Genomic DNA, 16,447 nt, shown 5'->3' on the forward strand with positions numbered 1-16,447 from the left:
GCTCCCGGTGCATGGAGCCTGCTTCTCCCTCTGCCTGTGTCTCTGCCTCTCTCTCTCTCTGTGTGTGACCATCATAAATAAATAAAAATTTAAAAAAAAAAACAAAAAAAAAACAATTCTTCTTAAATGTTTATATTTCTTCAATCAATTAGTTCCTGTGTTTTAAACTTAAAACACATGTTACTGAGTATCCTTTTTTAAAAACAATTTTTTTTACCTTCTTGCCTGGAGGCAGATTTTATAACCCTTCCCCCATAAGAAGGAATATCCCTACCCTCTGCCGTGCTGAAAATCTACAGATTGCAGTTATTACATATGTCCTTCAATTAAGTAAAATATGGAATATTATCACTTTTTTGTTTAGCTAAGAAATGGTCATACAAAAATCCAACAAATGAGGTATTAAAGGCATTACACTTCCCTCATAATTTGGCCCTATTTTGTTCCTTCTTTTCAGATGAAATTTTATGTGTACCTTATGTACATTTAGACGATATTAAAATCCCATAACATAAAGACATTTCAATTTAAAACTAAAATAGATATAAGCTGGTAAAACATAAAAATGTTTCATCTTTCACAATTGTGAATCCGTTTCACGTCACATTGATTATGCTCTTCGGAGGAGAGCAAAACAAGTTCAGGCAAGATAGCTCCTGTGGGCTTTAGTTACTGCGCCCTGTAATTCTGCAGCACCAATTACCTGCGTCATGTAGTTGGAGAACTTGGCTTTTGAGGCTCTATGTATGAGCTACACGTGAGTATTGATCATCAAGTGCTTCTGACCTTTAAACTTTTTCTTTGACATCTAGGTCAGAGAAGGGAGTAAAGCTGTGGTGGAGTTAGACAATTTTGCATCTGATCACTTGTGTGTTCCCTCTTTTTCCCATTCTGGAGTGTGGCTCTAAAATAGTGTTTTGTATTGCATCAATATAGAGCAGTAGAAGGGGGGGTATATTGGCACAACTGAAGTTTTTATTTCCCTTTACATGTTTTTTCTCTCTTTTCATTATTTTAGCAATAAGGTTCTATACTTAGCTTTAATATGTTTAATTACAGTGGTTGGTAGAAGTGAAAACAGGTGTGACCTTCATTAAAGGCGTAAGCTATCACATCTGTTTTGGAGAAGTGTCGGTTTCATTTGTGTTACATAGAAATGGAGTTTTATTTTTATAATGTATTTAGTTTGCTAATATCTCTACCTGTCTCTTTCTTGCCAGCAGGCCACCATAAGATGTTATTACTTGTAAATGTGCGGCTTTGAGTCCTCTTTTTTTCTTTTTAGTTTGAAAATCAGGAAAGGAAGAATAGGGTCTGAGAAGGTAAAGAGTTTGCTTAAAAATTGACTAGGTAGCGGGCTGCCTGTGTGGCTCAATTGTTTAACTGTCTGCCTTCGGCTCAGGTCATGATCTTGGGGTCCTGGGATTGAGCCCAGAGAGTCTGCTTTTCCCTCTCCCTCTGTTCCTCTCCCCTGCTTGTGTGTACATGCACGTGCTCGCCCTCTCCCTCCCTCAAATTGACTAGGTAGTATATTTAATGGAGCTTGTTATTTCAGAATAAAATTGGGTCTTAGTTTTACATGATTTTTCCTTAATTCTAAAATTCAAGGTTTTGCTTTACTTATTTATTTGCATTATTAAAATAAATCCAGAAGAATTTTCCTTTAAATTAATTACATATATACAGATAGTTGGTTGTGAAAGTATTCAATTGCTATTCCAATTTGTCCTATTTAAAGTGATTCAGTGTGTCTGTCTGTGTTAACAGTTATGTAAATGTTCCACATTCAAGCAGGTTAGATGTTATCATAACTTATTGACTTGCTATGCTAGTTTTTATCATTTTTTAATGTAACAGTAATCCTAAAAATCATGTTTTAGTTATCTGCACGTGGCTATCATTATAAAATGTTTAGTGCATTAGGCACTATAGTAACCATGTTTTAAGTACAGCAGAAGGAGTTCCACGTGTTGGCTTTTACAAGGTAGTATAAAGGTCATTGTGTACACCTATCTTGACTTGGTGCAGCATGTCAATTTTGAAAAGCCACGTGCAGGTTTGAGATTTTGAGATTGGGATTCACGTAGAAAGATTGGAGTAACAAAAAGTTTTAAAAATTATTCTCTGATGGCCTCAATGATAATGCTTTAAGAGTACATAAAGCTTTGAATCCCCCATCCCTTTTTTTTAAACAGACAGTGAAGACTGCTGTGACAGACACAATCCAGCCACATAAACGATAGAAAGGAATACTGGTCCTCATGGAAGAAGAGCAAGACTTACCAGAACAACCAGTAAGTGTCTCCTTTAAGTGTCTCAATTAAAATTCTTTTTAGAAAATCTAATCGTAAGAGATTTTAAATATTACTGTTATGCTACAAGTTCAAAATTAGAATAAAAATAAGGAAAAGACTTCCTAATACTTCTAAGAAAACAGTGTTATGTTATATTCTTAAAATTCACATTTTGTTAGCTTAATGCTAGGGAGTCTGCTTAGAAGATTCAGCATTACAAAACAAGTATTGTATTTGGAAATGTCATTAAAAAAGAAAAAAACACCAATGGCTGTTCTTACAGTTTTTAGAAAATAAAAGAAGATATCTATTTACCAGGAAAACAATATATACCATTTCTGCCAGAAAACTTAGTTTTATCTTTACCTAAATTTCTCTGATTGACTTAATTTTTCAAAAAACAGTAGTTGAAGAAAAGTATAATTTGACTACTAGCTGATTGTTAAAAACAGGTAAGACCCTAGAGTCTAGGTTAGAGTCTTAATTTCTTTGAAATATTTAATATAAATAAAGTAATTATAAATGTCTCCATGTGATACAGATTTATTGCCGCCATGGCCTTTTGTTTGTTTGTTTTGCTCTATTTGTATTTTGACCCTTAGCATTAAAAAAAAAAAAAAAAGCAAAGGCACCTGGCTGGCTCAGTCAGTAGAACATCCAACTCTTGATCTCTGGGTTGTGAGTTCAAGCCCCATGTTGGGCATGGTGCCTACTTAAAAAATAAAGTAAGTAAAATAAAATAAAATAGGAAAACAATAGTAATCATTCTTTTAAGATCTCTTTATAATAAAGAGTCTTTTCCTGTTGTGTTGATTATTTTTCTGAAGTTAGATAAATTCTGAGTCAGCTTACTATCCTGAATGAGCCTCTTGAATATCATATTAAGAGAGAATGTAGAGTGATACATGTTTACCTTTATGAAAATCCAACTTAGAAAAATTTGAATTTTGAAAGCAGATAATAGGGTATGTTTTTCATGTTCCAGATATATTCTTTAAACCGCAGAAGGATGGACACCTGCTTGCATGAAGTCCTTTAATACATTTCTAATATTTGTTTTATGTTGAGAAGTCATACTAATGATTACTTTGCCATTATTCTTTTAGCCCTCTCACTTAAGGTAAGTATAAGACTAGAAAGTCATACACATTTGGTAAAATGACCTTGAAACAGGAAATGTCATCACTATCCCTGATGGGGCAATGATAATTATGGAAATCATCCTCAGCAGTGTTCTTAGGATATGTACAGTGAGAACAAATATAGCTAGATTAGAGACATTAAATGTACTAAAGAAAATTATGAAGAAAAAAAAAGAAAATTAAATTATGTCATTTGAGTTTTTAGGGTAGCAAAACAGAGATCTAGTCAAGATAGAGGTCTAGTTTCAAGACTTACATGCTGACACACTATTGAAATAAGGTTATTGTTGTTAGTTACTCCTCACTTATTGAAGGTAATGAGGATTGTGAGGCTGATCTGCTGGTGATCATCTTTTCTGTTCTGCTTCATTTCCTTTCTGTTCTGTTCAATTTCTATAACATGATATGCAACCCTGATTGTTACTTAAGAAGGTGAGAAATTAAAGCATTTTATTGTATTTTTAAGATGTTGTTTATTTATTCATGAGAGATGAAGAGAGAGAGAGGCAGAAACATAGGCAGAGGGAGAAGCAGGCTCCCCACAGGGAGCCCCATGCGGGATCCCGGGACCTCTGGGATCACGCCCTGAGTTGAAGGCAGATGCTCAACCGCTGAGCCACCCAGGTGTCCCAGATTAAACCATTTTATTTTTAAAAAAAATTTTTTAAAAGATTTTATTTATTTATTCATGAGAGATACAGAGAGAGAGAGGAGAGGCAGAGACACAGGCAGAGGGAGAAGCGGGCTCCATGCAGGGAGCCCGACATGGGACTCGATCCCAGGTCTCCAGGATCACACTCTGGGCTGAAGGCAGCGCTAAACCACTGAGCCACCTGAGCTGCCCTGATTAAACCATTTTAAAAGCAAATTTTCTGCTGACTCTAAATGGTGATTGACCCAGGGCATAATTTTTTTTATTGACTTGTGCCTTAGTCTTAATTTATAAAGGTAATTGAGTGACAACATGGGGAGGTCAATGCCATTGAAAGAAAAGTTTAATGTTACTTACAGTCCTTAGAAATGAAAGGCCATGCACATCACACCAGGCCACAGGGGAAGTACCAGCGTCAGTTAGGAGACAGAAAGGAGATAGGGGAATACAGAAGACATGGCCTTTATTGGAGTTTCCACAGGCAAGGCAGGGTAAACAATTTAAGTTTCGTTTGTTTGAATAATTCCAAGAGCTTTTGGGATTTTGAGGCTGTCACTAGGTGTCTGGTGTCAGGCTCTGGGGTGATTGGAGCAGGGGAAATATTGACTTGGTGTGTAAGTAGCATAAAAGAGAAGGATCAGAGTATGGGCTCTGGATCACAGGGGAGATGTACACAGCCTTGGTCTGTAGTTTGTCCCTATGATTAATGAATGCCTATAAGTTGTTAAAAATAATTAGAATGGGAAGGATAAATATTGTACTTTGAGGAGAAAAGTCTTCACAGGCTGTAGTAGAGATCTAAAAATTGAGTAGAAAGAATGATTCTATCCCAAGTGATGATAATAAATAAAACCAAGAGTTTTACCCTACTGACTGTTACCTGTATACATAGAGAGATGTTGGTGGGCAGTATTAACTGGAGTTATGTTATAACTCTTTGTGTCTTTTTGTCTCTTGCCTACTGAATTATCTTTTTGTTTCTCTACTACTTGTTTGCTCCATCTTAAGCTTTGTTCAGGTCATTGTTGACAATGCAATGTAAATCCTAACATTGGGTTCTCTCTTTCACTCTCCCTTCTTGCCAGTCAATCCATAGTCTTCTGCAGTCAGAAATGATTCACTCTGTGGTCACCAGTTACTTTGAAATTACTCAGTCTCCTCCTTCTTCCCCCCCATCCCAGCCTTCCTCTTTTTCAAATACACTGAAGCAGTTGTATTATTTTCTAAACTGGATAATACTCTTGAAGAGTAAAACAGGACACTAACCCGACTTGGTTTGGGGATAAGAGATATAAACCAAGACTGTCCCTGGCAAGGTAGAAGCACTTTAAAAACTCCTTCATGGCTGTCAGGGGTGCTTTCCAAATTCACATTTTGAAAGGATACACGGGGTAGGAAAAATTTTTAGAATAATATAAAGTAAACTTAATACTGATTATTTCATGGAGGTGATGGGTCAGAAAAAGATCTTCTATTTTTTATACATATCTGAATGGTTTGAATTTTTAAAAATATGAGCATGTATGCCTTTTGTGTTTAAATTTTTAAAAGAAATTCCTCATACTGTAGACAACAGAGGTGGCAGATGCTTATAGCCAATAGCCATAGTATACTCTCTAGGCTAAAACATGGAAAAGAGCGAAGCTTGGGAAACATTTTTGAGAACAAAAAAAGGACTTTAAAAATTGTGTTTGCGGGATCCCTGGGTGGCTCGGCGGTTTAGCGCCTGCCTTCGGCCCAGGGTGTGATCTTGGAGTCCTGGGATTGAGTTCCAGTCAGGCTCCCTGCATGGAGCCTGCTTCTCCCTCTGCCTGTGTCTCTGCCACCCATCCCCCTCCATGAATACATAAATAAAATCTTTTTTTTTTTTTTCATAAATAAAATCTTTTAAAAAAATGTGTTTGGGGCTTGGAGGGTAAGGAGAAGAAAGAGGTGGAACAGTTAGTAAGGAGAGAACCCCTGATTTCTTTATCTTCCCTATGAAAGAAGGTGAGCTGTAAAGAGTAGCATACCTCAATTTTTAAAAATACTTTTTATTTTAATATGTATAAGCAAGTACCTAAGTTATTTCAAATGAGTTCTATTCTTCCAGACTTAACAGCAGTTTTATCTCATAAAACTAAAACTTTCAGACATCAATACAAAGCCAGCATTGATCATCTGAAAAATCACATAGTGAAGAAGTACTTGAAACAGAATGTGGATATTCTGAATTCATGTTCTGTGTTACTAGCATTCCCTTACTCTGTTACATTTAAATTAAAGCAGGATTTTTTTTTTTTAAGCAGAGGCACAAATAGAACCCTGATTCATGACTTTGCCAGTGGTTCTTTTTGTGTTATCTTAAGTCAAAAATAAGATTATATGTCATTTAAAAAAAATAACAGCTTTGAGATACAATTCACATATTCATTTTAAAGTGTGCAATTTGCTGGTTTTTAGTATATGTAAATATACTAAACACAGTGTTTTTCAACCATCACCAAAATCAATTTTAAAACATTTACATCATTACAGAAAGAAACTCCATACATATTAGCAGTCACACTCCATTTGCTCCATCCCCTACAACCCTAGCCAACTACTAATCTAATTTCTTTCTAAAACCTTACCAATTTGTAGACATTTCATGTAAATGGAATCATACAATTTGTGATTTTTTTGAGACTGGCTTCCTCCACTTAACATAATCTTTTCAAGGTTCATTTATGTTTTAGCATGTATCAGTACTTCATTCCCTTTTATTGTTAAATGTATTATATGAATTTATTTAGCATTCATCATTATTTAATTTATCATTATTTTACCATTTTATGTATCCATTTATCTGTTTATTTGTGAGCATTGAGGTTGTTTACAATTTTTGACTATTTTGAATAATGCTGTTATGAACATCCGTGGACATATGTTTTCATTTCTCTTGGTTATATAGATAAGGAGTCAAATTGCTGGGTTATATGATAGCTCTATATATGTAATCTTTTGAGGAACAGCTAAAGTGTTTTCCAAGGTAGCTACATTATTTTACATTCTCTCGGTTTCTGGGTTGTATTGTTAGAACCCGTGATTCTGTAATCCAGTGAAATCTCTGTATCTTTTTTAGTTCCTTTACCTGCCTGGAGTTCCAAGGCAGCACATGCTTCCTATCTTTGATTTATAGAGAGCAAAATTGCTCAAGTCAAGGCAAACAGTGGGCCATGGAAAGTAAAAAATGAGCTGATAACACATTTTCTTCCTCCAAACTTTATTTGGTAGATATGATTTGGGGTACATTTTCTCCATTTCTAGTATTACTTGTTCTTTGTACTGGGTTGGCCCTATAATAAATAAAAAGTGGTATAAAATTTGAAAGGCTTTATGATAGGGGCGCCTGGGTGGCTTAGATTGTGATCTCAGGGTCCTGGCATTGAGCCCTGAGCCCTGTATCAGGCTTCCTGCTCAGCAGGGAATCTGCTTCTCCCTCTGTCCCTCCGCCGCTCATGCACGTGCACCCTCTCTCTCAAAACCTTTAAAAATTAAAAATAAAAAAGACCCTATGGTATTGTGGCATATTTAGATTTTTTGCTCCAGTGCCACCTTTTTTTTTTTTTTTTTTTTTGGAATTTTAGAGCTAAGTTTATTACTGTGTGGTTTTAATAAAATTAAGATTATAAATTAGATTCCTCAGTGCTCCAGTTTTCTTTATATGGATGACTGTTTGGAGAAGGAGAGTCTTAGGGTGAGCTAAGCATAAATTCATCCCCACTATTAGAAAATTACATTATCATCTGACCTAATGTAAATACTGTCCAGGTGGGAAGGACAGCACATTTTATAACAAAGGCATATATTTTGTCATTTGTAAAACCAGATAGTTGAATTTTTCTTATGTCTAACTTTGCAATTTCCAGTTAAAATGTCATCCATTATTTTCTTAAGTACCTCATTTGTCTCCCACCCCTTTCAGTGGGGTTATATCATACAGTTGTAATAAGTTAAATGTTTTTGTCCAGGTCCGTATATCATCCTAGGACCCCTTGATCCTGGTTGGTTTTTGGTATCTTTTATCATATAGAAGTTTTGAATTTTTGTATATTCAAATCTATTTTTTATTTTATGGCTTTGGAATTTAATATGCTTAGTAAGACTTTATCTGCCTCACTGGTTTTTGTTTGCTCTTGTTTTTCTTCATATGCCTCTGTAATTTTATTTTTAAATTTAGAGGATTTAAAAAATTTTTGAATATAGTAGATACACCATTAGTTTCAGATATACAGCATAATGATTCAGCTGCTCTGTGTTGTGCTCCGCTCACCAGAGTTGTAGCTGCCATCTATCACCACACAATGCTGTTGCAATGTGATTGACTATATGCTGTATGCTATGCCTATTATTCTTAGACTTTTTTCTTTTTTTTAAGATTTATTTATTTTAGACAGAAAGAGCATGAGCCGGAGGAACAAAGTGGAGGTGAGGTGAGCACAGAGCCTGACACAGGGCTCGATCCTGACCTGAGCCAAAACCAAGAGTCAGACACCCAACAGACTGCACCACCCAGGCCCCCAGAGGGTTTGTTTTTAATGCCCCCTTTTTCATTGTTTTATCTTGTTTGGTAACTGAAAATTAAAGTAGCATTAAATATAACATATGTGGCATGCCATAAGCAAGGAACCAAGAGTGAATTTGTCATGTTTTCTCATGAGGAATAGATGTCCATGAGAAATGTTGTAGCCTTGTATTTATCTTATATTTATTATTTGCCTTATCTGAGGAACTACTAGACTGTTTTCCAGAGTAGCTATCTTTTTTATATTCTGTCAGTTGCTGAATTCTGTTGTTTGAACCCCTACTTGTGAAGTCCCTCTGTATCCTTTGAGTTCATTTACCTGCCTCTAGTACCAAGGTAGCACGTACTTCCTATCCCTGAATTACAGCGGCACAGAATTGCCCAAATCAAGGCAAACAATGTCTGAGATACTAAATTTAATTATATTAAATAGCTATATTTCCACTTGATATTTTTGTTTAAAATTATTTAACAGAGTTTCTGCCTTTTGTTAGCATGAACTACTTTTAAGGATCCATAATTTTGTATGGTTAAGCATACTAAGCATGTTTCTACTAGGACTAGTTATTCTAATCTTAGAGTTCTAATTCTAACATCAGTTTCTTTGTAATATGAAAGCAGGAAAATCCACTAGTAGTGTTAAATGTTGATCATCCGTTTGTGGGTTAAACTGTTTCAGTGGAAATGCTTTCACCTCCGAAAGAATTAGAAAAGGTGAAAATCTGGAATAAAACAGAACAGCATGCAGAATATTTTTTAAATTGCTCATAACCTGGGGCTCCTGGGTGGCTCAGTTGGTTAAGCATCCCACTCTTGGTTTTGGCTCAGGTCTTGATCTCATGGGTTGTGGGATTGAGCCCTGTATCAGATTCCACACTGAGTGTAAAATCCACTTGAATTTCTCTCCCTCTGCGCTTCCCCTACTCGTGTGTGCTTTCTCTCTCAAACTAAATAAGTAAAATCTTTTAAAAAAATTACTCATAACCTGGGGCTCTTGGGTGACTCGGTCTGTTGAGTGTTTGCCTTCAGCTCAGGTCGTGATACTGGGGTCCTGGGATTGAGCCCCGCAACAGGCTCCCAGCTTCATAGGAAGCCTGCTTCTCCCTGTCTCTGCCTCCTTCTCTCTCTCTCATTAATAAATAAATAATATTTTAAAAAATTACTCATAACCTCATAAGAATTTATCTATATTTTTGGCATGCAAGTAATTTAGATATTAAGGCATTTCTGTTTAATAAATTAATAAATGATATTGAGATTGCCATACTATTTGATAATATATGACTGTTAAAATTTAAAACCAAGTAGTTTGTATTCAAGTTTGAATACTTTATTCTGATAAACATTTTATCTTGAGTAGAAATCCTGGTAAACATTTTACCTTGAATCTGGAAAACACTTATTTCATTAAAAGAAAAGAGCTCATGTGAAATACAAAGGAGTTCATCTCTAAAATATAACAAAAGTTAATTACATAAATCTAAGCAAAACAACATGCAACTACTCTGTATAATTTATTAGTTAATATTAGCCTGCCATTTAAATAGATAGATGATTTCAAAAGCAGATCACTGTGTTGATGGCTTTGTATATATTTTTGCAGGTGAAAAAAGCCAAGATGCAGGAATCAGGAGAGCAAACTTTAAGGTATGTAAAGTTGAATTTCTTTTTAGTGATCTACATAGAAGGTTTTTTTTACACACTGATTAGTAAATGGGTGCATTTTGGGTTGACTAGTCTCCTTTTGAGTTTTTGTATCTCAGTCTTTACAAATTTCTTTTTGAAATTACTTGGTTTAAGATGAAAATTTCCTTCTAATAGGTTGTCCTTGAAACAAATATGTGCTGATATTTTCTTATTCATTATTTGTTCAATAATATGTACTGAGCTCAGGTTATCTGTCAGCTACTGTGATACATGGAAGAGACATGACAATAAATTAAATGTTCTTCAGTCAGATGTACAGTATACAGAATGGGAAGAATAAGCAGAAATAAGGGAAATCCAAGGGATTTTCTGTTAATTATCGAATGGATATGGGATGCCTTAATCATTAGCTTCACTCCCCTTAGACAAGGGGCAGTCTCTGTACCTCACCCTCTGGCTTCCAAAACACCATGGTTTTCTGTTTTCTTCGTTCTTCCTATTGTTTGTGAACCAGTAACTGTATCACCTCTGACATCTTAATTTCCAAAATCTTACTGTTAGGACCACACTTTACGTTCCTGCTCATTTATGCTACTGCCACAGTAGCTATATATCTTCCTGTTCACTTTCCATTAAATGAGCTATCATATTTTCACTCTTAACCATTTACCCTTCCCACAAAAAAAGACTTCAGTATCTTTCTTATGCTGTTTAAATTATAACATCTATTAATTTAATCAGTCCCTTACAAACACTTTTAACTCTCCTTTTCCCTTATGTCACGTTGCGTTAGCAAAACCACAGCCCTGGTTAAACCCACTATCCATTTATTCCATGCTATTTCCAATCACCTGAACTTTGTGAGAGAAAAACAGAAAATTGAGCTGATTGATCTGTTTTCATTTATAATTACACAGGCACTAAAAAAAAAAAAAAAAAAAAAAAAAAAATTACACAGGCACTTAAACACTCTTGGTGGTCCAGCCACCCTTCCTGGCGTTTTATTCCCTAGTCTCTAAAGTTAACTTTCTTTCCTTCCTTCCTTTTATCATTCCCTCCCTCCCTGCCTCCTGCTTGCTCCCCTTCCTTTCATCTCACCTCCCCTCCACTCTGTCCCTATTCACACAGTTGGGGATCTTGCTACCTAATTCAGAAAGTTAGAAACAATTAGATAGAAACTACCTCATTTACCTATAACCAAATCTACCCATTTATCTGCTTCTCTACAATATTCCCTGTTACTCTATCCTCTCAAGTTATTCCCCTGCTTATATGTAAGGCTAATCCTTCCAGTTATATTATAGAACCTACCAACTTCATCTTTTCCTGCAGTTATCCCTTCTCTCTCCTTCAGTTTCTTTATTATGATAAAGCATACATAAACATAAATTCACCATTTCATTCATATTGCACTGACACTATTCTGCAATAATCACCACCATCCGTCTCCAGAACTTTTTTCATATTCCCAAACAAACTATTCATTAAATAATAGTTTTTCATATTAGTGGAATCATACAGTATTTATCTTTCTGTGACTGACCTGTTCTACTTAATGCAATGTCTTCAGGTTCATCAATATCAGCAGGTGTCAGAATTTCCTTTCTTTTTAAGGCTGAATAATATTCCATTATATGTCCATACCTAATTTTGCTTATTTGTGTATTGGTTGATTGTGTTGATTATTGACAAAAATTCTACTGAATGAGTATCAAGTATTTGTAATGCTCACTTTTTTGGAGTTTGAGTGTTCTTGCTTTTTGGGGGGTAGAAGTCATTTTATTTATTAATTTTTTTTAAGATTTTATTTATTTATTTGACAGAGAGAGAGTACAAGCAAGGGGAAACAGCAGGCAGAGGGAAAAGCAAACTAGGCAGAGGGAAAAGCAAACTCCCCGCTGAGCAGGGAGCCCAATGTAGGGCTCTAGCCCAGGATCATGACCCACGTCCAAGGCAAACAATGACTGAGTCACTCAGGCACCTTGAAGTCATTTTATTTTAAATTTTTTTTTTAATTTTTTAAATTTTTATTTATTTATGATAGTCACAGAGAGAGAAAGAGAGGCAGAGACACAGGCAGAGGGAAAAGCAGGCTCCATGCACCAGGAGCCTGATGTGGGATTCGATCCCGGGTCTCCAGGATCGCGCCCTGGGCCAAAGGCAGGCGCCAAACCGCTGCGCCACCCAGGGATCCCATCATTTTATTTTGGAACATCTTTTTTTGTTGTTGTTCCATCATGCACACACTGTTAAGTAAAATTTGTGTTTATATAATTAAAAATAATTAAATTTTGAGACAATACATAATTTTCCTGGATAAAATAATTTTAAATGTTTAACAAAATGCTACTTAATTCACTGTTTTGGCACTGTTGTTTCTTTTTCTTTCTTTTTTTAAGATTTATTTATTTGATAGAGAAAGAGCATGAACAGGGGAGAGGCAGAGGGAGAAGGAAAGAGAGAGAATCTCCAGCAGTCTCACCACTGAGTGCGGAGCCTGACATGGGGCTCAATCCCATGACCCTAAGATCATGACCTGAGCCAAAATCAAGAGTCAGTTGCTCAACCGACCACCCAGGCATCCCATTGACACTGTTGTTTCTATTGAATCTCTAGACGCTCAGTGAACTATGTAGGGGATTTTGCTATAATATAATATTCCAGGACCATAGGATTTATACCATTATATCCTAGATTATAAAAATACACCTTCTCAGTTATAGGGTCTAGAAATAGTCCTTCAGCAATGGGTGTAACAGTGAACCCCAGACTTATCCAGGTACACATAGAAGACAAAACAGTCATTGTAGTCAGGAATATAAGTTCTTGTCTATTTTTATACCCTTCTGCTGGGAATCCTATCTAAGGCATGAAATGGAGCCCAAAAGTCTGTATTTTTACCAATTATTCAGGTAATTATAATAATAGACCAGTTTGGGAAACATTGATGTAACTATTTAGTATGATTTCTTACCCTTACCCTTCAATTTTCATAGTCACATCTTGGTTAGTACATTAAATGCTATTCCAAAAATACAGGCATTTGAGTAAATAGATAAACTTTATCTGGGGATTTAGCTTTAAAAGTTAATTACAGGGGTACCTGAGTGGCTCAGTCAGTTAAGTATCTGCCTTTTGCTAAGATCATGATCTCAGAGTCCTGACCCATCGAGCCCCAAGTTGGGCTACCTGCTCAGTGGGAAGCCTGCTTCTCCCTCTCCCCTTCCCCCTGTTTGTGCTCTCTCTCAAATAAAAAAAAAAATCTTTTTAAAATTAAATAAATAAGCAAAAGTTAATTACAGAGGTGCCTGGCTAGCTCAGTTGGTAGAGCATGCAACTCTTGATCTCAGGGTAATGAGTTCAAGCCCCACATTGGGCATGGAGCCTACTTAAGAAAAATAAATAAATAAATGTTAATTACAGGGGCCTGACTGGATTGGTCATAAGGGCATGTGACTCTGGATCTCAGGATTGTGAGTTCAAGCCCCCACTGAGTGTAGAGATTACTTAAAAAATAAATAAACTTGAAAAAAATAAAAGTTAATTACATTTGAGGAAAAATTGTTTGAACATTGAGAATATACCAGGAAAAAAAAAAATCTTGATTTTATACTTGAATGTTACAGGTCCATTCAGAAAAAAGAAGAGAGCTTTAAGAATTTTGAGCTGTGTATTTTTTATAAGTAACACTTCTTTTAAAAATTCTGCTGTGTAGAAACTACTCTTACCTTTTATTAGTGAGTATTATCTTTGGAGATATATGGAGCCTCTGGTACAGACAGTGCTGTCTACTTGTCCCTAGCATATACATTAGCAAAGCAGATTTCTTTCTAAGGAAAATTAATGTGAGAAGGATGCCTGGGCTGGGGAGAAGTTGTAATATAATAATCATGGCTATGGTTATATTGTATTTACTCTGTTCTAGTCTGTAAGTACTTTTCACATATTAACTCATTAATCTAACAGCCATATGAGTTAGGCTCTGTTATTGTCCCTCTTTGACCGTTGAAACTGGGGCACAAAGAAATTTGACCCAAAGTCATTAAGTGAATTTTGGCAGAGTGGAATATAATTGTAAGCAATTTGGCTCTGGAATGTGTACCCTTAACCACTATGCTATCCTGGTAGTTGAGAAGATAACTGGAAAGTAGAAAGTAAAGTAGAAGGAAGAGGGAGGACATTGTGAGGGGTGAAACTTAGTAAAATCTCTATTCCAGAATTTCAGTGAGAATCTTACCATCATTAAAGTGTCTAACATAATGATTTGTACCCCCAATTTTTGTGATTTACCTTTTGTAATTTCTCTGAATTCTCCTTATAGCTTAAAAAAATAAAGATATTGCTCAGTCTGGGATATGATAACAAATTTTAATTTTTTTTTAATTGGAGGAAAAGAGAAATATGGTAGAATGAACCATTTTAAGGTTCAGAATTCCCTTCTTGGAAACAAGCATGTGTAATTTGAAAAAATTTCTCTAGTAATTAGGAAAACCACTCTCTGAAATCAGACATCTCCCTGCTTTCCTGTGGAACTTATGGAAACAAAGTAACAGCGCAGTTTGGTTTGGGTTTTTTTGTGTGTGTTTTTTGTTTTTACTACATGGTCTTTAGGAAAACTCTGACTTGCCTATGACTTACTTGGAATTTCTTTTTCTTCTCTCTCTCTCTCTCTCTTTTTTTTTAAGATTTTATTTATTTATTCATGAGAGACACAGAGAGAGAGAGAGAGAGAGAGGCAGAGACACAAGGCAGAGAGAGAAGCAGGCTCCACGCAGGGAGCGTGATGCAGAACTTGATCCTGGGACTCCAGGATCATGCCCTGGGCTGAGCCACCCAGGGATCCCCCCGACTTACTTGGAAGTTCTGAGTGACATGAAAACAGAAAGGATCTAGCGATATGAGAAAGAACAGTCAAATATTGAGGATACTAGCCCTGGCCCTACCTCTTCAGATAGCTGCTAAAAACCAAGAATGATACCATGAAGTCTTACTTTGCCTCTTACGTGTACAGCCTAGGAAGAGAAATGAGTTTGATTTAATCACTTTTAGCAATATAGCAAGTCCATGAGGGGCTAATGTATTCATTTTGGTTCTCTCAGCCAAGTGAGCAGCCCTGAAGTCAGTGATCAGAAACCTGAAACTTCAAGCCTTGCTTCAAACCTTACCATGTCAGAGGAAAGTAAGTACTGTATTCTATGTACGCCTATAAATGGATGATGGTCTTCTTTTCGAATTGTTTTTCACTAATTGCCTTGTTTGCCCCATATATCCAGAAGCCTTTCCTTTCTCTGTGTGTGTATGTGTGTATTTATCCTTGTGCTTTCATATAAGCTTTATTGACATACCAGCTGAGGAACAAAAGCACATGGAATCCATGTACCTGAGGGGTCACACTTGGTGAATTTATTTTTGTTTTGAAGTTGGATGTTCTAAATGTTAATACTGCCTTACTCAAAATCAGAAAAGTTTGTGGGCCAACCACTAACTATTCCTCCAGACGCCTTGATGTCTTCCCACCTTTCTAATAACCAAATGATTCTCTACCTGTCCATCTATGCCAAAAAAGAAAACTAATCCAGTAATCCAGTAAGATTGATGGCCCTGGGAAAGATCCAGCCCAATAAGATACGTTATCCACTTACCAATCTGCTTTCTCCTATACAACAGATACATTCATATAATAGACAAAAATTTGTAGTGTTCTGGGTTTTTTGTTTGTTTGTTTTTGGTTTTGGTGTTTTTTTGTTTTTGTTTTTGTTTTTGTTTTTGTTTTTTGCAGAGGTGTCAAGTTTCTCTAGCATACCCACATACTACCCCAGATTGCCTCTATAGGACAAGTAGTTCTCCCTGAAATTAAATATTGGTGCCCTTCCGTATTTCACCAAATAATTTAAAAGAATAAGTTTGTATAAGACACTTTTTAAAAAGACACTTGTTTAGGAGATTTTTCTTCTCTTAAGGTGGTCATGCTTAACCTGATATAATTCCATGTATTAGAAAATGCTATGTCTTTAAAAAAAGGAAGGATGGAAGGAGAGAAGGAGGGAAATGGTATATCTTAAGCTATATATATTATTTCCTCGAAGGTACTACTCTGTTGGTTCTCTAGCATACTTAAGAATCATCTGAAATGCTTGTTTGCAATGTAGAATTCTGGCCTCATTTT

At 35.8% G+C, this 16,447-nt stretch overlaps 1 protein-coding gene across 4 annotated transcripts in view; it reads left to right on the top strand.

Annotated features, from left to right (window-relative positions):
- The window catches only part of EYA3 (EYA transcriptional coactivator and phosphatase 3), a 101,713-nt gene that overhangs the window by 33,022 nt on the left and 52,244 nt on the right, over positions 1-16,447 (top strand). For 3 of the 4 annotated variants that reach the window (XM_025446903.3, XM_025446906.3, XM_025446904.3), the window contains 3 exons: positions 2,196-2,294; positions 10,238-10,281; positions 15,381-15,460. In XM_025446903.3, coding sequence (XP_025302688.1) covers positions 2,262-2,294; positions 10,238-10,281; positions 15,381-15,460 — 157 coding nt within the window. In that variant the 5' untranslated portion in view covers positions 2,196-2,261. Of the gene's footprint in view, positions 1-2,195; positions 2,295-3,400; positions 3,415-10,237; positions 10,282-15,380; positions 15,461-16,447 lie in introns of those variants that run through there. The other variant, XM_025446905.3, reaches the window with a different exon arrangement.

Source organism: Canis lupus, chromosome 2 (genome assembly GCF_003254725.2).
Source record: "Canis lupus dingo isolate Sandy chromosome 2, ASM325472v2, whole genome shotgun sequence".
Lineage (NCBI taxonomy): Eukaryota > Metazoa > Chordata > Mammalia > Carnivora > Canidae > Canis > Canis lupus.